We start from the raw sequence: 26359 nt of genomic DNA on the forward strand, positions 1-26359 counted from the left end.
TCCCAGATAATTCTGATAACTATCTGAAGCCATTTAGCCACTATGCGACATGAATAAGACTTGAATTTGGGTCTGTGTACACACATGCCACTTTAGACTACACAGTACCACTTGGTAAAGGTCAGACTGGTTGATAAAGTGTCAGACATTGGACAAGAACTCAAGTCCTCTGGTGCACAGCCTCATACTACTACTTCAGGAAAATAATTCTTTCATTTAAATTTTTTGACATGTCATTAAAAATTAGATTTATAATTTCTAAAGCTCCAGTTTTGAGTTCTTATTTTTTTTTAAACTGCTATAAATGTCTCCTTAAACCTTAGAGGAAGGGTTATTTGAGTTAGAACATTCCACATATTGCTGCTCTGTAGAACACAGTACAGTAGTGTTGTGTTGTGCCCAGAAGATGTATATTAGTCAGAATAAATGTGACAGATGTTAAAACAACAACAACAACATCAACAACAACAACACACACACACACACACACACACACACACACACACACACACAGAAAACAACCACAAAAAAACCCAAAGCAGGTGCCTGCCATGGTAACAGGACATTGATTTAGAAGGATACAGTTTTAAGGGTGCCTGGGTGGCTCATTTGGTTAAGTGGCTGATTGTTGATTTTGGCTCAGATCATGATTGTGGGTTCATACCCTCCATTGGGGTCAGCACTGCCCTCATGAAGCCTACTTGGGATTCTGTCTCTCTTTCCCTCTCTTTCTCTGCCCCTTCTCCACTTATGTGTGCATGTTGCTCTCTTCTCCTCTCTCTCTCAGAAAGTTTTAATAAAACATTTATTAAAACTATATCTTTTTTAAAGTTTATTTATCTTGAGAGCACACACACAACACATAGCCCGACGGGGCTCAGTCCCACAAACCGTGAGATGATGATCTGAGCCAAAATCAGGAGTCGTGCTCCGGCACCTGGGTGGCTCAGGTGGCTCAGGTGGTTGAGCCTTCGACTTCAGCTCAGGTCATTATCTTGTGGTTCGTGAGTTCAAGCCTTACATCAGGCTCTGGGCTGACAGCTCAGAGCCTGGAACCTGCTTTAGATTCTATCTCTCCCTGTCTCTCTGTCCCTCCCCCCACTCTCAGTCTGTCTGTCTCTCTCAAAAATAAACATTTGGGGCACCTGGGTGGCTCAGTCGGTTAAGTGTTTGACTTCGGCTCAGATCATGGTCTCGTGGCTCATGAGTTCGAGCCCCACATCGGTCTCTGTGCTGACAGCTCAGAGCCTGGAGCTGCTTCAGATTCTGTGTCTCCCTCTCTCTCTGCCCCTCCCCGGCTCATGCTCTGTCTCTCATGTCACAAATAAATAGACATTTTTTTAAATTTTTTAAAAATAAACATTAAAAGAAAAAATTTTTTAAAGAGTCATATGCTCAACTGACCAAGTCACCCAGGTGCCCTTTCAATACAGTTCTAAACCTCAAAACATTTGAGACCAAGCGATTTTATCATTTTGGTATGGGGGTTTTGGGGTAATTTTTATCATGGAAAGTTTCAACTTACCTAGAGATTAGAAACATTGTGTAGTGAATACCCATTTTCCATTACCCAATTCAGTTATCAATATTCAGCTATAGTTAATTGAATAAAAGGCAATCTGTAACGAATGACCAGAACTCCACTGAGGATCTGAAACCGTTGAGTATCCTGCCACATAAATAGATCCAAGTTTTGTTTGCTTCGTAATTTTCTGTGCTGTACTCCATGTCAGATTTGACTACTTTCCTTTGCACAGCTGTGACCAGTACTAACACATGCTTAAGCTATGAAATGTAACTTGTCCCTAGCATGTCGTCTTCTGTCTTCAGCAAGCGATTGATGATTTTTTGTTAAGTGGGAAGAAGAATCCTCACTTTAGTAGTTTTATTAGTAAAAAATGACCCTCAGTTCTTTTTAAAGGGCCCTTTTCTTTGAATTAATTAATGGAGTTTGTAGTTTTTGTACTTTAAAATTTTTACTTTGTTTTGGCATTGAGTAGCATCTTAAAAGATTATTGAAGATACATATTCATTAAAGACATGTTTTGTGACTAATTTTATAAATCTAAGATTGTGACTAATTTTATAAATCTAAGGAATGGACTATGTGATAATTCTACATTTTAAAAGGGGAGAGTATAATTTGGTATATCACAACGCCGTGCCTTAACTGAGAATCCTAGAATAAAATTAAAGAGGAATTTGGATTTCTGTTATACTTCTTTGGTCTGTTTGATATTTCCTATAACAGAAAACTCTTTCAAGTAGGGTAGGCCTGAATAGAGACTAATAATAGAGCTTTTGTTGAATTTAAAAAGAAAATGCATTTTGTCTCCTTGCACACAAAACAATGGTTTTCCTGTTGAACTTATGTCTGCTGCTTTGAAGAATATGTACATAGTTTCTGAGTAATAACAAGGAGGTTAGAAACTATTTTATATAATAATTTATAGGTGATGGTTTTACATGACCAGTGTGTTTTATTTCTCAAAAGATTCATGAACTTTGGGTTCATGGAACTGTGTAGAACAAAAATATCACAAATCAGAGCAGTTTTTAAATTGGGTAATATCTTTAGCCTTTGAGCATTTTTTCCCCATGTTTGTCACTCCACTCTCATTCCTATGGAATATTTCTTATTCTTGAAGGGGTTCATACTTCAAAACTACCAGCATTCTACCTAAAACCTGTTTGCTAATTGCTTTCTTATTTATTCAAGGTTGAAAACCTTGTTTGGCTAGTTTGTCTACTTTACTAGGATGTGATTTATTATTTCAAGTACTAATCATTGCAAAGTAGTGTTAGAAATTAGTGTCACACCCTCCCCAGATGTTTATTTTTAATATAGAGTTAGTTATATTAGAATAGAGTATTTGCAGGGGCACCTGGGTGGCTCATTTAAGTGTGACATTGGCTCAGGTCATGATCCCATGGGTGCCTGGGTTCGAGCCCCATGTCAGGCTCTGTGCTGACAGCTCAGAGCCTAGAGCCTGCTTCAGATTCTGTCTCCCTCTCTCTGCCCCTTTCTCGCTCACATTCTCTCGCAAAAATAAATAAACATTAAAACATTTTTTTATAAAATAGAGTATTTGCAGAATGGGATAGATGTGGTGAATAAGGAGTCTGAAAATTCCTAAATTATGTATTTGTACAGGTTGGGGGGGGAGATAGCATAAAAAGAAAACTTTTTTGGTTTATATCTTTTCTGAATATAGTTTTCAGGGAGGATTTATGGAAGATCTTTCAACAGTTTAGTTCTGTAATGAAACATTCTTTTTTTTTTTTTTTTTTGGAATTCCTAGTTTATCTTAAAAGACCATTTATGTTAGGACAAAGCAGTTGTATACAAGAGTGGTTTTTCATAACTCAGAATTTGGGGGATCTTACAAACTTTTCTAATGGGAGCATAATATGCATTTTTTTAAAGATACAAGACTTGTAGTTGCCTCAGCTGTATGTCAGTCATGGTCTGCTGCAAAGTTATTGGCATTTCTCCCAGGATTGGCCTTACACTTTGAAGTTTAACATTTATAGAAAAACCTTTTCTTAGGGGTCAATTTTTTATTTAATAGCAATTTTTTTAAATGAAGTAGTTTACACATGTAGTCATTTTTCATTGCTAGCTACAGACATTCAGTCCTATTGTTAACTGGAAAATAGACTGTAAAATTGAGATGTGAGACACTATCACAATTTTGAGATAAGATGTTTTGCCTTTTTTAAATACAAAGTTTTGATACCCTTTTAGTTGTGTTGATTTGTTTAATAAGTAATTATCAAGAGGTATTCTTCATCATAGATTTTTCAAGTTGTAACTACTTAAAACTGTTTTTAGGTTCAGAGTACTGAGGGAGAAGCTCCTCACGTTCCAGCCGCTTACCAGCTAGGTCTCACCAAGTCAAAAAGAGGTAAGTTGACTAATGTCCACTAGTTCCCAAGAACATTACCAAAGTGTGTCATTCATTGGTTTGGAAAAGGGGTTTACCTATCAGTATTTGAGTACCTATTAGTGGAAAAGAAGGTTATGATGCTTAACCTTAAGCATGCAGGTATGGATGCTTCATTATACTTTGGTTATAGAATTTTTTGTATCTTCTTGAAGACTTTTGTGCCCATAAAATAATTTTTGTTTGCTTATCCTGAAATGCAGTTCTGTGCACTCTAATTGTTCTTCAGCTCTGCATAAGGGCTAGATGGGAAGTGATAGAGCAACAGATTCAGGCCTGCTTTTAACGTGGTTATGATTGAAATATACACTTGTATTATCCACCTCTGCTTTTCATTATTTAAACATGGCTCCTAATGTTTAAATTTAAACATGGCTCCATAATTTAAACATGGCTACTAAACATGCATATGCCTCTGGCAAAAAAATACCCATCTCTCAGTAGTGGTTAAAGCTAGTTAAGTTCAATTTAAACTATGGATCAAAGGTGAGTGTCTGCCGATACCATTCTTCTCTTGAATTATTAATTATTGACCAAAGAGCCTTTGAATTCATTTCTTTCACTTTTAATTTGCAACAAGAAAAACTTGCCTGATGTTTAAAATCACAAAGCTTTTGAGATTTAGAGAAAAGGAGAGAGGAAGGAAAGAAGTTAAAGTGGCCACTGAAGGTGGCTGTTTATTTTTAAAGCTTTACACATGCTGAACCACCCTGTTTTGTTTTTTTTTTTAAACAAAGGATCATATGTATGTTCCTGGAATAGGAAATTGCATGTTTGTTCTCTTCTGATCTCTGAAATGACTTCATAAGAGAGAATTTGCATATAATTTTTCTTTTATTGCATCGTGGTACTAAGTGCTCCTCTCTCACTAGGTCACTACAGTTCTGGTCGGACACAAAATGAGCTTTCCTGTTCTTTGTCCCCTTTTTAAGTCCATAAATATATGTATGTGTTTCTGAGCTGTAAGGCAGGCTTCACAGCCATCAAGAATTTTTTCCTTTGGATAGGTTGACAAAGGGTACATTAGAAAAGCAGTTTGCCTTGTGTCAAAAAAGGGATTAAAAACTGTAGAAGTACTTCAAGATCTTTCAAGAGCAAGCTCCTTATGGTAGAAAAAAACAGAATGTGGTTTGTATCCACATCTGAGTTTCTTCCTCTTACCAATAAGAGGTCTCTTATTTCTGGTGGCATATGTAGAAGTGTTAACATTTTTATGAATCACATTTTTATAAATTAACAGTAAAATCGTTTCGTGTGTACATGAGAGGGAGAGGGAACAATATAGTGTTTCCATCATTTTTAAGCATAGCTTCTATCAAGTTTTGATAGTGTGATATGGAAGTATCTTTGATTAATTATAATTACAGAATTAGAATCACTGGTAAAATATTCATTTCACAAGTTTAGTACATATAGTGCACTATACATATATGCACTATAGTGCATGTAGTAGTACATGTATATAAAAAAAAAATACTTGCACCTTAATGATAGGACTTTTGAAGTTAGAGTGATCTTAATTCTCCTATCCAGTCCTGGGATTTAAGTCTAGAGAAGTTTAGTGACTCAACTCTTGTCACAACTAACATTCACTAAGCTATGTTGAGAGCTTATTCCTTATTATAGAAGAGGTACAAATTTTCTTTAGTCCTGCAGAGTGTACAGGTGTTCTGTTCTATTTCTTTATGATATTGGACAAATACAAATTCTAGGTTTTGTTCTCAATTTAATGTTTTGCTCTAACATCCTCGTTTTTAATTAGAAATAGTGTTAAATCTCTTCAGTTAGGACAGAGGTCTGATTGTTTTTAATTCCACATTTTTCTGTGGAGAACGGTGTTTTTTGTGAAATACCTGCCTAAAGAACATAGGTTGTGATTTACAGTTTACAGAATAGTTTCGCCTACACCTTACTTAGTTCCTGAAGTAGCCCTGTGAGATAGAAGGATTATTCTGTTTTGTGGAGGAGAGAAGTCACTGCTTATTATGATAAAGTAGGAACTTGAACCCAGGCCTCCTTGTTCTTTCCACAGCCCAACTCCTGCTGTAAAGGCTGAGTAGGCTATAATCTGACCTAGTCTGTGTGAACTCAAGGCTAACAACCACAGAGGTGAACTCAGCATAGACTGTATTCCGCAGCAAATAAAACTGACCTGAGCGGAGCTAATCACTGGCTTCCCTGGGCTCCAGCCGCTGCCCTTTGCCCAACATGATAGGCAGTTTCACTTCTAAATCCTTTAAGGGACTGTTTAATTTTATTGTTGCTTTAAAAAGAAAGTTATCGTTAGAGTGGGAGAGAGCCAAAGCATAAGAGACTCTTAAAAACTGAGAACAAACTGAGGGTTGATGGGGGGTGGGAGAGAGGGGAGGGTAGGTGATGGGCATTGAAGAGGGGATCTTTTGGGATGAGCACTGGGTGTTGTATGGAAACCAATTTGACAATAAAATTTCATATATTAAAAAATAATAAATAAATAAATAACAGAAAAAAATAAAAAGAAAGTTATTGTTTCATTCAGCATACATTTATTTATTGTTTAATTGTTTTAGGTACTGGGATACAAAATAGAATAAATGAGGTTTCTGTCTTCAGAAGACTCATAGTCTAAAAAAAGACATGCAAACACATAATTATGGTGATAACTACTGTGACGTTAAGATGTTAATCATTCTCTCAGTTGATATAATGCATAATTAGTACCTATGGTAACAGCTCATTCCAGTTCAGTTTCACAATTGTTACAGTTTACCTAGACCTATCAAAGGTATGGATCAATTTTTTATATGTCATTATACAATTTTGTTCACTTCAAAGCAATATTACAGAATTTTTCTAATTATGATGAGAAAAAATTATGCCATTCTGTGATACTCTTAGATTAAACCTGAAGCTACAAGTGGGATATTTTTCAAAGTGAGGCAAAGTTTAATTGATTTTGGATTTTATTAAAACATATTATCAGGTTTCTGGTAAAACACACTTTGTTTAGCTTGATGCTTTTATTTTTTAATGCTTGCTTGCTTGCTTATTTATTTATTTATTTATTTATTTATTTGAGAGAGAGAGAGAGAGAGAGAGCACGCATGCATGCATGCTGAAAAAGGGCAGAGAGAGGGAGAAAGAGAATCCTAAGTAGGCTCCAAGCTATCAGTAGAGCCCGACATGGGGCTCAATCCCACAAACCATGAGATCATGACCTGAGACAAAATCAAAAGTTGGACACTTAACCAACTGTGCCACCCAGGTGCCCCTAGCTTGATGCTTTTGAAGTTCTGCAGAACTTGACCTTGTCATGAAGCTTCTCCCTTAGTAAATGTTATAGATATAAAGCTTCTCCCAAACTTGCAGTGTGGATGGCCATGTGATCATCCTTGCTGTGCTTAGGTGGCCTTTTTATTTTAAAAAGTGTTTTCAGGTTATACTAACCAGGAATTAGAGTTTTTAGGCCAAAAAGCAAACAGGGTTTCTTTAAGATTAACAACATTATGTATCAGTTGAACTTATTTGAGTTTCATGCAATTGTTATGAAATCATTGTTTCATGACTTACAAATGTTTGCATCATTTGAAACATCAGAAACATTTAAGTACTCTTGCCTGCAAATTATTTAATTTATTGGCACCTTAAGTATATTCTTATTTTGTTGTTAGGAAGATAATAGAACTTTTTTGCACGCTACATTTAAACTTCTAATTTCACCTGCTGAATATCTACATATTTACATAATGGAAGTGGCTTCCTTTGGGATTCCTGTTTTTATCAGTGTGGTTCTTGTTTTCAGCCAGTTGTCCTCCAAGGATAGGAAATTAATTGGTTATACCAAAATATATTAAAACCGGAACTTAGCAACTGAACACAGAATTTCTGATGTGATTCAGTTTTTGGTTGAACTCAAGCTTCCTTCTGTGCTTTGAAGCCACATTTTGCATAAGTGATGCATATTTTTCTAAGAAGGAATCAATACGTATCAGACATGTATCAGGAATTAGATATCTGTAAGACCTTCTTTCCAGTGAAGTCCTATTTAGCAGTTCTGCCCTAACTGCATGTCTTTTGATAGATCATTTGTTACGTACTGCAAGTCAACACTCTGACAGCAGTGGCTTTGCTGAAGATTCGACAGACTGCCTCTCCCTCAGTCATCTTCAGGTAAAAATTTCCATTGTAGTAGGCACTCTGATCAACTTCTTCCTATTTAGGTGATTTTTCACTACCTATATATTTCAAGACTGAATCTGTATAATCTTTATTTTTCAAATGACAGTAAGAATAAAACTCCAGGACGTAGGTGTTATCTAAGCATTTGATTACAGGTTTTAGTTTTCACTAATTCTGCATCTCTTTCTGACTAAGCACTGACACATTTTTTAAAATGTTTATTTATTTACTTAGAGTCTATGATGCAAGCAGGGGAGGGGCGGAGAAAGAGGGAGCGAGAGAGAATCCCAAGCAGGCTCTGTGCTGTCAGCATGGAACCTGATGCGGGCTCAGTCTCACGAACTGTGAGATCATGACCTGAACCAAAATCAAGAGTCAGACACTCCACCACCTGAGCCACCCAGATGCCCCCTCTCTGACTGAACATTTAAAAACAAAGAGAGTTCCTCCTTCTTTATTTTTTGACTTTCAGTAAATAGAGGTTATTTTGATCATTATTCTGTCTGATACTTTTCTTCTATTTTCCCACTATTGCTTCAGTTTGTTTATTTAATAGCTAACGTTGTGTTACATAGCTTTCTGGATATTCTATGACTTTAATGGTGGAGTGTGTTAGATAACCCAGGTAACAGGCACATCTTTATCCTTAAGGAGTTTATACTCTGTGTGTGTAACATATGGAGCCCTTGTATGTGAAGGTACAGAAGCATTTTGAAAGTGTCTAGTCTAAAATATCTAGGAGCAAACTTAAAATTGGAGGTAAGAGAAAAAGAGAACCCACAAGAGCCTCCAGGAACATAGTACCTGAGGGGCACACAGACAAGAGAAGTGTTTAAGGAGGCTCAGAAAGAATAATCCAGTGGGCAGAACAACTGGGAGTTGGAGGAGAGCGTTTTTTAAAAGGAAATCTGTGGACGTGAGCATAGAAAGATAAGAATTCAGCTTTTTGGTGAGTGGTTGAGTGAGTGGTTTTGAGGTAAGAAATGAGGCAGAAGCATGAGGGCAGAGTAAAGTGATGATAAGGAATAGAAGGTACGGATGTTGACTGTTTTTTTCAAATAAGGGTGATAGGTCTTTGTGTCTTTTTCAAAGGGGGATGACTCAGGAAAGTTGTTTGGCTAAGGGAAGGAGCTCTAAGAAGACAGATGCAGAAAAATCTGGGATAAAATTGTGCAGAAATACCACAGTCCTGGAGAGGATGTGATCAGATGTATAGACTGGAGGATTTGCTTTGAAAAAAAACAAATTTCCTTTCAGAACGGAGAGGAAGGAATGGTAGGGAGAGGTAGGGGAACATTTGTAGGTGTTGGGAAAGAAAGTTAAGAAATTTCGGCCCATGTTCTCAGTAACTCAGTGTCATGTGTTGGAAGAAAAGGAAATGGGTGCTGAAAAGAGGACCTGAGGTAAATAGTAAAGGTCTGGAATAAGCTTTGTGGGAAAGTGAAGGAGTTGCTGACTAGGGGCAGTAAAACACAGTTTTGATCAGCACCAGGGCCGTCACCAAGGTGGGAGACCCTGAAAGTATAGAAACGGCATATCAGTTTGGCATTTTGTTAGTGATCCCTCTTATCCAAATTCTCCATTTTTCTGCCCATTTCCTTTCACAGGTTCATGAGTCCTTGCAGGCTATGGGGAGTAGTGCCGACAGTTGTGACAGTGAGACAACAGTCACCTCATTTGGTGAAGACCTTGTCACACCAACAGCACAAGACCAGCCTTATTTTCATGAGTCAGAGGAGGAGTCTCTGATCCCTCTTCAGAAGGGAAGAGAGAAGGCAGCAACAATTGCTGATAGAAGGTCAGATAGCCAGAATTTCCCCCAGTGCGAGACTGTTGAGCCTGCAGGGAACACAGAGTCCCCCTGTGGGGGAGGGGACCACATTACTGCAATTACTGAAGTGAAAGAGGATTTGTCTCCAGCACAGCCAGTGGATCTGCTGGGGGAAGCAAGTGCCGAAAGTGATGTGGATAAAAGCAGTGAATGTGAATTTGCCCAGTATACCACACACCATATTCTCAAATCACTGGCTTCCATTGAGGCTAGATGCAGTGAGAAGAGCTCGGAAAATACAACTGGGCCTCCCTCTTCTGTGGACAGAGTTAATACCGCTTTGCAAAGAGCTCAAATGAAGGTTTGCAGTCTGTCTAGTCAGAGAGTAGGGCGTAGCTTGATAAAATCGAAAGATCTGTTAAAACAAAGGTACTTGTTTGCAAAAGCTGGCTATCCTCTAAGAAGGTCTCAGTCTTTACCAACAACCTTATTGAGCCCGGTAAGAGTCGTATCCTCTGTTAATGTTCGGTTGTCCCCAGGAAAAGAGACCAGATGCAGTCCACCGTCCTTCACTTACAAGTACACACCTGAAGAGGAACAGAAATTAGAAAAAGAGGTGATTGAGCACGATGGTCAGTCTTTAGTTAAATCCACTATTTTCATCTCTCCATCATCTGTGAAGAAAGAAGAAGCCTCTCAGAGCGAGGTGAACCGGTTGGAGGAATGCCATCATCGAAGGACTCCTTCCTGTTCGCTCTATGCTCCGGCACCAGTATCTCAGTCCACCTGTTCTCTTCACTCTGCCCACTCGGAGTGGCAGGAGAGGCCCCTGTGTGAGCACATGAGAACTCTGAGCACTCACAGTGTTCCCAACATATCAGGTGCCACCTGTAGTGCCTTCACTACCCCTTTCGGGTGTCCTAACTCGCATCGACATGCTGCCTACCCTTACCGAGCGTGCTCTGTGAACCCCCCTTCCGCCATTGAAATGCAGTTGCGAAGAGTATTGCATGATATTAGAAACTCACTGCAGAATCTTTCACAGGTATGAGGGGAAAAAAATGTTTTTTTTTTTCTTTTACTGATCTGAGCACCTTTTAATTCACTAAGAAGCAAAGTCCCATCAGGCATGAACCACCTCAGCCTCATTTTCTTACATGCCTAAACTTCTCTGAACCTGCCCTCCTCCTGTACTCTTCCCTCCTATCTTAAGGGAAAAGCTATAATTAATCCTGAACAAGGTTAATTTCTCTGCTCATAATGTCCCTCTCTTCTGGAGAAGAGATTTTGCTCATTAGGTAACCTCCCTTCTTTAGCCTGTCCTCCACTGTCTTTTTTTTTAAGTCAGGTTGTACCTATTACTAAAAAATCTTCCCTCTCAAATGCTGCCTCCCTTTCTCTGCCGTTTGATCGTGTTTACTGCCTCTTTCCTTTCTAAGCTTTCCTTCCCTCGACCTCTGTGTCGCCGTGTGTTCCCCTGGCTCTGCTCATAGCTGTCTAAGCTTCCCCCTTCATCTACTGACTCCTGATGCTGGTCTCCTGGCACAGAATTAGTCTACTTCCACTGGGTTCAAAGACTGGAACTGCCCCAGAAAAGAAAAAAAATCAGGTAAAGTGTGAATTTGAATAAAAATAGTCGGTCTTGTCACTTTTAAAATTACTGCACTCAGATATGTTGGTGGGCTGCAAAAAATTTTCCAAAAAAGCTTTGAAAACAAATTGTCTTTAGGTTTGCCTTTCTAAATCTGTCTCCACACTACTTGTGTTTAGATAGTTTGAGGAAATAAAGAAAATGACAGTGTAATGTCCTGATCACAGAGTTCAGCTAGGAGTCAGGAGGTTTACAGTGTATATAATAGATCTCTTATGATGACATCATAGGAAGGATGCCACTAGGAAAGGCAAAATCAAATTTGCAACTTATTAAGTGGCAAAGTATACTTTCTTTTAAATACAGATTTTATCCTCATGAGGATGGTCACCTAATGATTTTCTCCCGGTCTGACCAGAATGTGGGTATTTTTTTCTTCCTCCTTATAAAAATCTGTGAGTGAGATACCTAACTCTCCAGCTGTAATTACGTGAAGCACAGGGTTTCCAGGGCTCAACCCACCTACGCTTTGATGGTGTACCTTTCTAGACCAGCTCTACATGTGGTCTGCTCCTCTTGGGTGTCCCATCAGTAACTCAGCTCAATAATCTTCTCACCACCTCCTACCCCCCAGTAGACAGATGCTCTTCATGACTTGTCTCTGACTATTTGTCCAGTCTCGTTCTTCATGCGTGTGCTCCAGCTGTGTTGGACTGCATGCAGTTCTTTAAATAGGTGTGTGTTCCTGTGTCTGTCTTTACAAATGCCACTGTTTTTTGTTTGTTTGTTTGTTTGTTTGTTTTAACCTGGAGTCCCTTGCCCTTGCCTTTCTCTGCCTGATCAAGGCCTGCTTCCTGTTAAGGCTCAGCTCAGGTGTCATCAGTGCCAGGATCATTCACCTAATCTAGATTTTTGTTTGTTTCCATCACTGCACTCCCCTCCCCCACCCCAACATTGTAAGTTTTTTCCCACTTCCCTTTTTTTTTTTTCCCCTTGCACTGTGAAAACATTTGAAGGCTGGGAATGCCTTTTGTGCTTTCTTTTGTCTTTTTTCTTCACTGTCTAAAATAATGACACACAGTAGATGCTCAAATGTCTGTGAGCAGTATGATGACTGCCTGCTACTCTGGCCAGCCAACTCAGTAATTTCCTATAATCGAATCTGCTATTGCTTCTACATTTTTGAGTTTTGTTTGTTTTCTTCTTTCTCAAGGCAAGAGGGAAGTCCCGTAAGATGTAGATTTGAAATATGCCTGTTTCTTTGCCTCTTCTTTGTTCCATATAGACAGACTTCTACCTGACACAGATAGGAGTAATATAGGTAGCATTGGGGACTGAGGTATTTGGTTCCTCCTTACAATATGAAGTGGGGTTTTGGTTTTTTTTTGTTGTTGTTGTTGTCTCCAAGAGAACTATATATAGACCCCCAATTGCACCTTTTTAACACCTTAGATAATTTGGAGGTAAGCACTTTAACACTGATTTGTAATCAGACTCTTACTTTTTTGAAGTACCCTGTGACGAGAGGACCCGATCTTGCTGCTGCTCCATATAGTACTCAGAAATCATCTGTTCTACCTCTGTATGAAGTAAGTGCTTATTTAGATTTTTGTGTTACAAAGTTTTTTGTCTGATTTAGAAGTATAACTTTGTCATATTGTATTCTAGAATACTTTTCAGGAGCTCCAGGTAATGAGGCGGAGCCTGAATTTATTTAGGACGCAAATGATGGATTTAGAGTTGGCAATGCTACGTCAGCAAACCATGGTTTATCATCATATGACCGAGGAGGAAAGGTAAAAAGTTCATTTTGTCTCAATGTAACTCAAAATATTTTTAATTCTGAAAAAGCATCATCAGCCTTTTTTTTTTAAGCTGGATTTTATGCCTACTGCTGTGTACCGTTTATTTTGTGAACCCCTGTAGGTGAAATTAGGCAGAGTGTCTTACTAATGAAACCGCTTTCCATGTATTGAGGAAGACGGTGGTTGTAATCTTTGTTCACTGTTTGGGAGAGAGGGTAGAGGAAGAAAGACCATTTGTCCTCCTGGTCCCACCTGTGGCAGTCACTGTTGTGCTAATTTTCAGAACTTGCAATCTCAGTACCTTCTAGCAGTTTGTGAGAGAGTTGTGAACGTGAATCTCCAAACTGCTCTTTTCAACCTTGTGCCTATCGTTGTACCGACAGGTGTGAGGTTGATCAGCTTCAGAGTCTGAGGAATTCAGTCCGAATGGAGCTTCAGGACCTGGAGCTGCAGTTGGAGGAGCGCCTGCTGGGCCTGGAGGAGCAGTTCCGGGCTGTGCGCATGCCCTCTCCCTTCCGCGCCTCAGCTCTTGCGGTAGGTGCCGTGGGGGCTGCCAGCGGATTTCACTTAGGACTTACCACGGGCCGCACAGTTTAGGGCAAATGCCTTAATGTGAAACCACTTATTTTAATGGCAGTGAGGCAAACGGAATGTTTAAGGATCCTTTCCCACAAATCAGTTGAATGTACAAGTTGTGATTCTTAAATATTGAGTGTATTTAGAAATATATTGAAAATTGTTAATCATATTTTCTTAATAATAAGGAGCAATACAAAATTTTTTAGTTTTAGAAGAAAAATGATAGTGGATTAACACATGACTAATTTAGATTTTAATCACTGCATGTAACTAACTGCCAAGAACATAAACATATATTTTACTCAACTTTTTTTGCCTTTGAGTAAATAACTATTCCCTATAAATTTTTCCTTTATTTTGGATTTTTTTCCAGTCTTTATGGTTTTTACGGAATCAAATGAGATCTTTTTAAAGGCAAAAAATATGTACACAGCCAAGAAAATAAAACACTCTTTATTTTGTATCACTGTTCAAATTTCTAATGTTTCTTTCCATGAAATTTAAACTTCAGCATTGGATTATTTTTGCTATGACCTTTGCAGTCATAAAATGCATTGTTTTGAAATGTTGAAATTGTGAGCTTTTCTCTTTGTTATTTGAACAACACAGTTGTTTTTGTTAACAGTGAATGATTCTGTACATACATATACATATGCACACATATGGAGTAGAATAAGAATGTGTGTGTATTACATGTGTATATGTAGAATAAGAGTAGCATAGAATAAGAGTATTATTTATCATTGATGAATATCTTTTTCCATAAAATGTTTCAATCCATTATTCTGAGAAATGTGTGTTGGTGACAGAACATCTTTTATGCACTTAGTCATAATAACACATTTTATAGGGTGCCATGTTGAGAGTGACCTTTGCAACATAAAGGAATGTATAATTAGCCAATTCATTTTATTATGGAACACTTGCAATTTGAAAAAACAATTTATTCATACACACACACACATATATATATATATATATATATATTGTTCTTATTTTTCCAGGGAATGTGTGGCAGTAGAAGCGCTGATAACTTGTCATGCCCTTCTCCATTGAATGTAATGGAACCAGTAAGCCTCTCTCCTTTCAAATCACTGGGGAAGGGAATGATAAAACATTTCATAAACACACAATTTTCCTAGTGTATATGAAATGTTTTTTGTTTTTACATACAGAAATAGGTATTATCTAAATTGATTGGAAGGGAGTTTGGCACTTGTGAAAGTCTATTGCCATATTAGGCCACTAGTAGAAAGCTAGTTAATTGCAATAGTGATTTATCTTTATGGTGTAAAGGAAGTAATGCGTTATAAAAAGTGTTTATGCTGCAGGGGAAATATGCTTTCACAGTCTGATTACGGGTCCTTTAGGTAGTTGGATCTGTAAGATGACTACTTTGTGAACAAAAGTCTGATTTTTATTATATTTAAAAAATTTGTTTAACGTTTATTCATTTTTGAGAGAGACAGACAGAGAGACACAGAGCGTGAGCAGGGGAGGGTCAGAGAGAGAGGGAGACACAGAGTCCGAAGCAGGCTCCAGTCTCTGAACTGTCAGCACAAAGCTCGATGCAGGGCTCGAACTCACAGACCATGAGATCACAACCTTAGCCAAAGTCAGACGCTTAACCAAGTGAGCTGCTCAGGAGCCCCAAATTTTTATTATCTTTTAAAGAAATTGGTTAATTTGAGGGCAGAAGCATTATGAGTAGCTATTTTGTTTTTCTTTACTATTCCTTAACAAGTAATTTGGATGCCATGTGGTAACAAGTAAAATTTCATCCACCTGTATAGTCCAGTTACATATTTCATGGTTTTATCTCACCATGAATTTATATTTTCCTATATTGTTGCAAATGCAACTGATTAGTTCCTAAATGATTGAATTAGAATCATGTCTTTACAAGCTAAGTGATTTCTGGCAGTCATCACAGCTAGAATTTTAATCTTCTTTTAACTACCAGTCTTAATTTCAAGAGAGAAGAATTGCAATTTTTCTGATTTCCAGGTCACAGAACTGATGCGGGAACAGTCCTATCTGAAGTCTGAATTAGGCATGGGACTTGGAGAAATGGCATTTGAAATTCCTCCTGGAGAAAGCTCAGAATCCGTTTTCTCCCAAGCAACATCAGAGTCCTCTTCTGTATGTTCTGGTCCCTCTCATGCTAATAGAAGAACTGGAGTACCTTGTAGTGACTCAGTGGGCAAACCCAAGACCCATCTGGTACCAAGCAAGAAAGTATTCCGAGCGTCAGTGGCCCTGACGCCCACTGCTCCTTCTAGAATGGGCTCTGTGCAGACACCTCCAGATGTGGAAAGTTCTGAGGAAGTTGGTGCAGCTGAAGAAGCGTCAGAGGCTGTAGGACCTAAATCTGTAGTGGAAGAAGGGAATGGAAAAATCCCATTAATGCCAGCTACTGAGGAAATGCATAAAAATGTGGAGCAAGATGAGTTGCAGCAAGTCATACGAGAGGTGAGTAAAATCTATGCCTAATTTATCTGGAGATATGAGTTGGATAATAATGTTACTTGAACATTATAAGATACTGCTTTGATTCACTGTATTCAGTAATTTTCTGAGCTTTTAGATGAACTTTCCCATTGATCTAGCTCGTGTCTATTAAGATAGGGTTTTAATGGCATTTCTACAAATTTTATACTCCAGTGTGAAATAATTGCAATTTTCTATATTCACTCTGATGAAGAAAGTGTTTGTAGGATTCAAAATATCTAAACATGTGACAAAATTCTTAGACCTCTTATTTGTACATTTGTAAAATAGGGACTATGATTTAGATCTCTTCCAGGATTAAAAATCATCACTGTGTAATGTCAATTGACATGAGAAAATAGTGTTGTGATTTGTATAAAGAATTTGATTTGGCTTAGTGGGTGGAGATATGTGGAAGATACATGAGTTGTTCAAAGATAGAAATACAGAAGGAAAAGGTTTATCCTGGGTGATAGTGTGTAAACCTGAAGCATTTAACCATAGTTCTAGGTTACTACAAGGACTGTAAAAAATTAGGAAGATTAGTAGTCAGAGGTCAAAAGTTAATTGAGAAGATTAGTAAAATAGCTGTTTCAGGCACTGGGAACTGGCAATTAGAAGGAGTAATATATATATATCTTTTTTTTTTTTTTAACGTTTATTTATTTTTGAGACAGAGACAGAGCATGAACGGGGGAGGGGCAGAGAGAGAGGGAGACACAGAATGGGAAGCAGGCTCCAGGCTCTGAGCCATCAGCCCAGAGCCCAACGTGGGGCTGGAACTCACAGACCGTGAGATCGTGACCTGAGCTGAAGTCGGACACTTAAGCGACTGAGCCACCCAGGCGCCCCTATATCATTTAAAAAATGAGACTACAGATCAAAAGTTTTGATGGCTTTATTTTTTTTCCTTTCCTTCCCACATTACACTGTGCTTGGGAACAAAATGCAGTAGCATGCACAGGATAAAAATAACACATGTTGAATATATTTTTTTTACCATTGATATATTAAAAACATGATCAGAAAGGATCTTTCCATTAGTTAAAAGGGGGAGATAGCCTATACATTAAAAAAAATCATTTTATAAGAGTCTTAATGAGTATATGCTCTGTAAGGGATTTCATATAAGATATGAAATTCTTGGGGCACCTGGGTAGCTCAGTCAGTTGAGCATCTGATTCTTGATTTTGACTTGGCTCATGATCCTGGGGTCAATGAATCAAGCCCTGTTTCAGGCTCTGTGCTGAGTGTGGAGTCTGCTTGGGATACTCTCTCTCTGCCCTTCTGTTCCACTCCTATGCTCTCGTCCTCTCACTCACTCTTTCAAATAAATGAATGAATGATGTGAAATTCTTAAGCTTAAAGACTAGTAGGAAGACAAACAAGACTAACTCAGGAAACAATCCAAAAATTACACAGAAAAACATGTAGTATAATGTATTTAAGAACTAAGAATTTAGAAATGGAAAAGATCAAAATGGGCCAGAGAAATTAGGGTCAGTGGCTTCTTGTTTTTAATTTGCATATTTCCAATAAATTCAGCAATATGAGCCTAATGTATTTTTGGAATTAATTCGTGAGTAAGAAAGAACAAATTTCTAGTGGTTATAGGTCAAGAATGGTGGCAGCAGACCAGACTCTTCCCTCAAATGGGCCATTGATCCCCTGGGTCCAGAGATTAGTTCCTGTGTATTGGGTGCCATCATTCATAGCTGCATAATAGTAGCTTGAGAAGTATGTTAAAAATAAATACCGTCTTTTTTGCTATGATATGATATATATATATATATTCCTAAAAATTGTTGGGCTGTGCACATTGGTGCAGTAAAAAACCACAGAGCTTATTTGGAAAATAGAAGCATAACTAAAACTTTGTACGTGACATATTTTAAAAAAGATAGAAATCTAGCAAAAATAGCACAATAGTATACATGTGAAATGGTTAATAAATATTTAAGTACTACGATAAATATGGTACTTGACCTTGAAAAATACCTGAAATTTGCTTGTGGAACTGGGGTTTGGAAGGATTGCAGCTTGTGAGGTATTGCAAAGTAGCAGAGGAGAGTAAGATGAAATCCAACGGAAAGTTTTAATAGCAGATGTGGGTAGGTGTGGCTCCTAACACAGTGACCTGAGATAGCTCGTAGATGTTTCTATGTGTGCACTTTGTGTGTTCTGTTCCTGTATTCAGCTGAGTGCAGTTCTCTGCATTCGTCCCGTGTTTCTTATGGATGAAACTACATATAAGCACACATAAAATTTATATTATACTCGTTTCCTAATATTTCAGTAACTCATGTTGAGACAAATTTACATTTTAAAAATATGCATTCTAGCAGAAGAGACTACATGTTTGTAATTTCTTTTCATGACATGAATTATCAACTTCAAGTTTAAAAGGTCCTAGGGGTGCCTGGGTGGCTTAATCAGTTAAGTGTCTGACTCTTGATCTCAGCTCAGGTCTTGATCTCAGGGTTGTGAGTTCAAGACCCACACTGGGGTCTGTGCTGGGCATGAGGCCTACTTAAAAACAAAACAAAACAAAACAAAACAAACAAATAAAAACATATAAAAGGTTGTAATTCTTGATATTGATTTGTTCTGTAAACCTAATTCTTATAAGTTCATTGTATGTACCTGGTGAACATTTAGCAAGCTCTGTACATCCACCTTGCTCATTAGGTGCAAATGATTATAATCCATTCTTATTTATATGTTTAATATCAAAGATCAATTGTCGAGTAAAATTAAGTAATTATTTTTCTCCACACTATATTAATTAACCGAGGAAGTAAGTTTTAAGGTACTTTTTCTTTCTCTAGAAATGTGGTATTTTTGTTCCTTTTAGCTTGCTTTAGCTAATATGTTTTCCTTGAAAACTCAACTTAATATTGCTCATTTGGCATAAATATTCCCTTAATGCACACTTGAGTCCTCATTTTTAAAGTTGTTTGTTAACAGGTGACCTGATATGTGCTGTGAGTAATTTCCTAGGAATAAGGTATTCCTAGACCAGAACATTGATTCTTTGGCTGATACAACACAGCATGTAGAAAAGATGGTTGTTTCTTGGTCCTACAGTAGTACTTAATCATTTATAAGAACTTCCCATAAAATAAGAACGATCTTTTGATTTTGAAGACATTTAAATTGGCATGCAAGGCAAATGTTTGAGGAATTTTTCAGAATTTGTTACTATTCAAAATTTGGCAGAGTCTGTAGGACGTTGGCCTTAACATTTATCCTTTTGTTATTTACAAATAAGGATTTATCAAGCAAACTATATAGATCAAACACGGTGTGAAGAGGAACATTGATGTACTTATGAAAATAAGCTATTTTGAAGCGCCTTAAAAACATGTTATTAAATAAGTTAATCCAATCCCATTTATAATTTTAAAAAAGTAATTTGCGTTGATACGATCTTAACTCAGTTACAGTGGTGGTCTGTTCAACTTTATTTACAAAATATGTAAAATTCAGATTAGTCCTGGTTCTATTCATTTCAAATCCATAATCTTTTTGCCTAAATACACATGGTACTGAATTCCAGTTTTTGTCAGAGCTATCGTATCGGCCACCAAGAAAATTAAATTAGACTCTGCTTTTCCAGTAAATTCTGTGCCCCTGACGTCATTAACAAAGCCGCTCTTCAGGACAGCAGGATTTGAGCTTGTGTTGAACAGTTTTGCAGGTGAGGATTAGGCATGTTTGGGAGACACTTAACAGGGAAGTTTTCTTCCTGCACTCATGGGTGCATGAAAACAATGATGTCTGTCAGGCTTTTGTTTGCATCATTTCACCATCTGTGATGTTTTTAAAAAGTGTGCTTTCATTATAATGTGTTAATACAGCAGAATTCTTTTGAAAGAGAATTCTGAAAGTCCTTTCAGACAAATATTTAATATGCTCATTCAGTAACAAAGCTTTTGTCAGGTTAAAGGTAACCCATTTTTCAGATCGTATATGTTGTTGGAGGGAAAACTACACTCTCTTAGAATTTGCCCAGGTGGTCTGTGATGTATGTAATCAGTGGCCTGATACTTAAAAAAAATAAAAAGATTACTTAATAGAATAAATGAGCATGTGCCATAGAAGCAGATCAACAGAAGTTAAATATCAAAGAATAAACATAGATTGCTTTTCTCTTTAGAGAGTTCTTTTTGAATGAAGTTCCTAGGTTTGGTTCATGCCTATATGTTTCTTACAGTCTATCTAACACACTTGAAATGTGTATTTTGGTAAATACATAGCTTGTCTGTATTCTTAGTGTAACTTCTTGTAGTGATCACGTGGTCTGATGGCTGCCCCGAAGTAGTCACTTAGTAGATGCCTGTTGAGTGGATGTAGTTAGTACCCCACACTTCACACTGGCATTCATTCTGCTTATATTGCCAGTGAGCATTCTTTTCTTAATCTCACTCACATCTGTCCTCCCCCTGTGCCACTTCTTCTGGAAATTGTGCTCCTAAAGGCAATTTTCCCATCCCAGTGGACTTTTCTTACTCCTAATCCGTAGGATGCGAGACTTTGGAGCTAATTTATTTGTCCATATGCTTCTTCCTTCAGCAAATTATTAAGTGCATTTTGTTGTTTTGGGTGCTGGTTTCTCTCTAATCCTTTGTTTTTCTACTTTCTGTTCCCTTTAGTGTCAGATGTCTCTCTCTCTCTCTCTCTCTCGTGCCTCTGCTCTCTCACTTCTCTCTCTCTCTCTCTCCCTCTCTCTCTCTCAATGGTGCTTTCATTTATGGAGCACTTACTTTATTCTGGGATACATTAGTGAGACCCAGTTCTCTCCCTGAATTACAACACTCATAGCACAGACACTCCCCATTTGGCCTCACCCTTCCTGTTCCAGTCTCCTTCTCCCTGGTAGGAACCATCTGTTAGCTGCACTCCTTTCTTGCTCCCCTCTCATCCAAGCTGCTCTTGCTACAGTTTTCTGTCCTCACTATCATCTGAGATTGCCCTTACTTTTCATGACCTAGTATTTTAAAGTCTGTTATTCTCTAAACGCTTTTTATTTTTTCCTCTTAATATTATTTGAAACAATATTTAATATTAATATTTTATGAAACAGTATCTATTTTGTGCCCATTCAGATTATAACACACTTTTGTTATGCTTTATTCTAGTAATGTCCGCACTGGACATTACTCAAAAAATGTTGGCACACATTTTGGTTTGAAAAGAATACTTTTTGGCTTTTGTTTTGTTTTTTTTTTGGATGATAAAGAACAATGGGGGCATCTGGGTGGCTCAGTTGGTTGAGTGTCCGACCCTTGATTTTTGCTCAGATCATGATCTCAGGTTCATGAGATTGAGCCCTGCATCGGGCTGCATGCTGAACATGGAGCCTGTTTAAGACTGTCTGTCCTCTCTCTGCCCCTCTCCCCTGCTCGTGCTCTCCCTCGCTCTCTCAAAAAAACAAAACAAAACAAAACAAAAACAAAACAAGGAAAGTCAATAAAATTACCATATTGCATGGAATAACAGGACTGGGAAGACTGTGCTACTTATTGTCTTTTGTAAATACACATTTGCAGAGGTTCTGATTCAACACATTGTGTTTGTGCATATAGTACATTGCAGCAAAGAGATTCTGGTTTTCATAATATTTGTATCCAACACGTACTCATTTAAAAATAAATCTCAAGTACTGTGAAAGTCAGAAACTTTCATGATGTTTTAAAGTTTAGAAATATTGGTAGGAGGTAAAAGAATCTTGTATTTATTTAAATATATTCCAATACAGATGGTTGGTAACTAAGGAGCATTTGTTTCTATGAATACTTCTGTATAAGTCCATGTATTATGTACCAGTTTTGCATGACAGATTAATACAGAACCATTCTTGGAAAGACTTCAATTGAGATGTGTTCAGGATGTACTTAGGAACATTTTAGGAAATAGATCAGGCTGACAGGAAACCGTGGATATGTAGAATTTTTAAAAGCTGGTTTGAAAGTGTCTCAAGTTCTAATTTGGGAACACATTATCAGTTTATTTCAGGAAATCCACATTTAAAGCCTTCACAAAGAGCTATTTGGAGGTGATGCTGTATCATTAGAAAGAAAATGGCATGGATAGGCATGTGTAGTGTTTGAGCATCTGGACAAGAAAATCTTGATGGAATTATCATTGTCCCTAGGTCTATGTGCCTTTTCCAACAATAAAATAAGATTTAATATCCTTATCTGAAACAAAGTTTTTAGACAGGTGACAAACTTACCATACAAGTAAAGAAAACTTTATTTCTTTAAAAAAAATTTTTTTTTTAATGTTTATTTTTGAGAGAGACAGAGACAGAATGCGAGTGGGTTAGGGGCAGAGAGAGAGAGGAAGATACAGAATCTGAAGCAGGCTCCAGGCTCCAAGCTGTCAGCACAGAGCCTGATGCGGGGCTCGAACCCACAAGCTGCAAGATCGTGACCTGAGCTGAAGTTGGATGCTCAACCAACTGAGCCACCCAGGCGCCCCAAGAAAACTTTTATTTCTTTAGTTTATGGTTGTTTAGAGGATGTTTTTCATGTTTTAAAATAAATTGTACTAAATTTTCATTTTTTCTTTCCACTTCAGATGTGGATCTTAGATCCTAATAATATTTAACTTCTTTAGATACTTTGCCTTCAGTTGGTATAAACAGGCAATATACTTGTATATTATTTTTCCACTAATGAATTTTCTTAACAATGAGAACATTTGAGTATACTGTTGATTACCATACAAAAATAGACATTAATAAAAAACATAAAAGTGAATCTAACGTTTAAACAGTTCTTGTGGGTTACTTTGTGTCATGAAGCAAATAAAGTTTTTTAATCTATGGAGTAACACTTTTAATGTTTTTAACTTAAGAATTGTGATGTTTCGTAGTGGAGTTATCTGAGTTATGCTAGACTGCACAGTGACCTCACAGTCTGACCTGGGCTTGAGGAGAGATGGACATGATTCCTCACTATCTCTGTATTTCCTGAGGGTTTCATATGAAGGCTATAGTTTTCTCTGTGGCTTAGCTGGCTGTATGAATTAAGTGCTGTTTATGATTTTCTGAAAACAAAAAAAGTAGATTATGGTCATATTGTTGAGTTCTCATTTTTCTCTTTTTCTATTCTAGATTAAAGAGTCCATTGTTGGGGAAATCAGACGGGAAATTGTAAGTGGACTTTTGGCAGCAGTGTCTTCAAGTAAAGCATCTAATTCTAAGCAAGATAGTCATTAAATGGAATTTATAGGTAACATTTTCTGAAATTTTTTGTTTAGCCAATTATAAATTATTACTTATTTTTAATGCTTTGTTTTCTTAGTACCCAGGACTGTTTCTGTGGCTAAATTTTAACTTTTAATGTATATAATATGGTATCCTACAGTGTGAAAAACTACAACCCCTTGCATTGGAAATGCAAGCGAGTGAAATCTGATAATAATAACTTCTAAGGGATTATTGATAGTGTGTTATCTTACTGAAACTTCATTATAGTACTTAAATTAGTACTGGAATTGAGGAAATCAGAACTTTCAGGGGCTCCTGGGTGGCTCAGTCAGTTAAGTGTCTGACTTCAGCTCAGGTTGTAATCTCCCGGTTCATAAGTTCAGGCCCCGCATCAGGCTGTGTGCTGATAGCTCAGAGCCAGGAGCCTGCTTCCAATTCTGTGTCTCCCTCTATCTCTGCCCCTCCCCAGCTTGCATTCTGTCTCTTGCTCTCAAAAATGAATAAACGTTAAAAAAATTTTTTGAAAAAAAAAATCAGAACTTTCAAACCTGGGTATTATTTTGATAGCATTGATTATAATGCTATTTCAGTGTACAGTTTATGGACCAGCATTTTGAGAATTAATCACAAATTCTTAGTATCATTCTTAATTTTTTTGTCTAAATGTGTGTATGTGTGTATACTGTTTATATACATATACTGTATATAGAACATTCTCATCCTGTTTTTGAAGAACCTTTTAATAACGATACTTTAAAAATGATTAACGTTCACTTCTCTTTCTTTTGCAAGGTTGGCATGGATCGTGCTAGCTCTGTGATGTTGGAGTGATCAGTGACCGACACTGGTGGAGGTGTTACTTGTGCTTCAGAAGATACTTGCTGCTGAGCTGGGCTACTGTATACAGTGTATAATGTTTATTTCTTCTATGCATATCTTTTTTAAAAACGTACATAGAAACTTAGGCACTTTGCTGACTTTATTTCTTTTCTAAACTACCAAAATTATAGCCATTTGGAAAGCCTAATATTTATTTGTATGTCACTATTTTCCAGTTGATTCCCTATGTAGAATTAATTTTAAAACTTGAAAACTTCCAGATTTAACCAACTTATAAATGACCTATTTCTTCAGACTAGCTTCTTAAAACACTGACCTCTATGAGGTATTTACTGTGCAATAACTGATTCATTTTTTGAGAGCTTGAAGCAACCAATGATTTTCCCTCCACTGCTGTTAATTAGTGTTACTTCCAAGAAGAAAAAACTGTTCTGTTGTAAAAATTGCGCTTAATTCTTGAGGAGGTTACTAATAGCAGTAGGATAGAATTGTATGAGGTTACCTACAACTACTTAATGTTCTTACACTGTAAGCCTTGTTACTTTACCAAGACAAATGTAATTTTATTATAGCTTATATACTATTTTTCTTTTGGAAACATGCCTTATGTTAAACACTATACTTTTTGCATTGTCCAGACTTCCTATAAGGAGATGTTTCTTCTTCTATCCTTTAGACTAATTAAGTAGAGTATTGCCAAAATAATGGAGCCTTTGACTTGAATGGATAGAAATGAATAAGCTGGTTTTGTTTTGTTTTTTTCAAAATTAAAGTAATTTAGATTTGTTCTCCTCAAAATAGATGGTTTTAATTCAGTTTTAACCAGTGAGAACTATTTGTTTTTAGGGACAAAAAAAGGAAAGTGGTTTCCTGGTTGGTTTTGTATGTATTAAATAAATGTGTAAAGTAACAACGAAATTTATTGGAATTATTCCTTTAGCATTTATAATTTTCAATTCTTATTCTATTTCTTTGTGTGAAATTTTAATCAAAAGTGGTTGAGATGTTAACAATATTCTTTGAAAGAATATCTAGAAGGTTTATAAATGTTTGAATTATCACACAAAGGCTGATTTCTAAAAATAAAACAATAAAGTATTTATTTTGCCTAATGTCTTTTAATAGTTTCTTTTCTTTTAGTATAATGTGAAGAATTTGGATTAGATTTGATGAGTAACAAATAAGGTCCGAAAGAACTGGAGCATATAGGTAATAGGTTGATGTTCTCATTTCCTGAAGAGGCTTCTATGAAGCTTTGAAAAATACAGCTAAGACTAGACCACCCTGGAGAAAGAGCTTGTACTGATGCCTCTTGGTCTCATCTAGTTTTGTGGTCCTAATGATTACCATCTGAGGCCAAATAAAACTTTCCTTAAAAATTACTGTTAAACTCCAAAGAATAGACATTAAACTATTATTTTGTTCTTTGGTCAAATTAATTCAATTTAGTTGATTTTGATAATGATACATATAAACCACACACCCCATATTGATAGTAATACAGGCATAAATGCTTTTAACTATTCAGCTTTGTAGCCACTTACAGTTCCTCTCTGACAATACAAGATACCCAGAATCTGATAAAATTAGAGATATAACAGTTGCAGTAATAGACTGAGCCAATGGGCGAATCATTTTATATAGCATATAAATGAAATAAAATAAACTTCACTGTTAGAGTTTCATCTTTCTTCTCTCCATTTTAAAACTTTGTGTTTAAAAGCCACCAGGCTAGCTGCTGCTATGTAGAAATGAATGAGAGAGGGTCTACAAACTATATGGAAGAACAGGGCGTCTTTTTTATATAGGTAAGTTTACAAGTACCAAATGAAAAATATGAAGAATCATGAAAGGAGTTTGACAGAGTGTAGCCTGGGTGGTCCAAGAAGTCTTTACTGAGAAGATAATGGTTTGTGTAAAGTCTTTTAAACAAAAATTTTTTTTTTTAATCTTTATTTT

At 36.9% G+C, this 26359-nt stretch overlaps 1 protein-coding gene across 3 annotated transcripts in view; it reads left to right on the forward strand.

Moving 5' to 3' along the window:
- Nucleotides 1–25512, forward strand: part of ITPRID2 (ITPR interacting domain containing 2) — a 45798-nt gene extending 20286 nt beyond the window's left edge. The window contains exons 11-20 of one of the 3 annotated variants that reach the window (XM_053215401.1): nucleotides 3836–3908; nucleotides 8008–8096; nucleotides 9713–10921; nucleotides 12979–13056; nucleotides 13136–13263; nucleotides 13656–13806; nucleotides 14856–14921; nucleotides 15859–16323; nucleotides 23465–23582; nucleotides 24353–25512. In XM_053215401.1, the coding sequence (XP_053071376.1) occupies nucleotides 3836–3908; nucleotides 8008–8096; nucleotides 9713–10921; nucleotides 12979–13056; nucleotides 13136–13263; nucleotides 13656–13806; nucleotides 14856–14921; nucleotides 15859–16323; nucleotides 23465–23569 (2364 nt within the window). In that variant the 3' untranslated portion in view covers nucleotides 23570–23582; nucleotides 24353–25512. The remainder of the gene's footprint in view (nucleotides 1–3835; nucleotides 3909–8007; nucleotides 8097–9712; nucleotides 10922–12978; nucleotides 13057–13135; nucleotides 13264–13655; nucleotides 13807–14855; nucleotides 14922–15858; nucleotides 16324–23464; nucleotides 23583–24352) is intronic. The other 2 variants (XM_053215402.1, XM_015086881.3) reach the window with 2 other exon arrangements.
- Nucleotides 25513–26359: the final 847 nt, after the last annotated feature.

Source organism: Acinonyx jubatus, chromosome C1 (assembly GCF_027475565.1).
Source record: "Acinonyx jubatus isolate Ajub_Pintada_27869175 chromosome C1, VMU_Ajub_asm_v1.0, whole genome shotgun sequence".
Lineage (NCBI taxonomy): Eukaryota > Metazoa > Chordata > Mammalia > Carnivora > Felidae > Acinonyx > Acinonyx jubatus.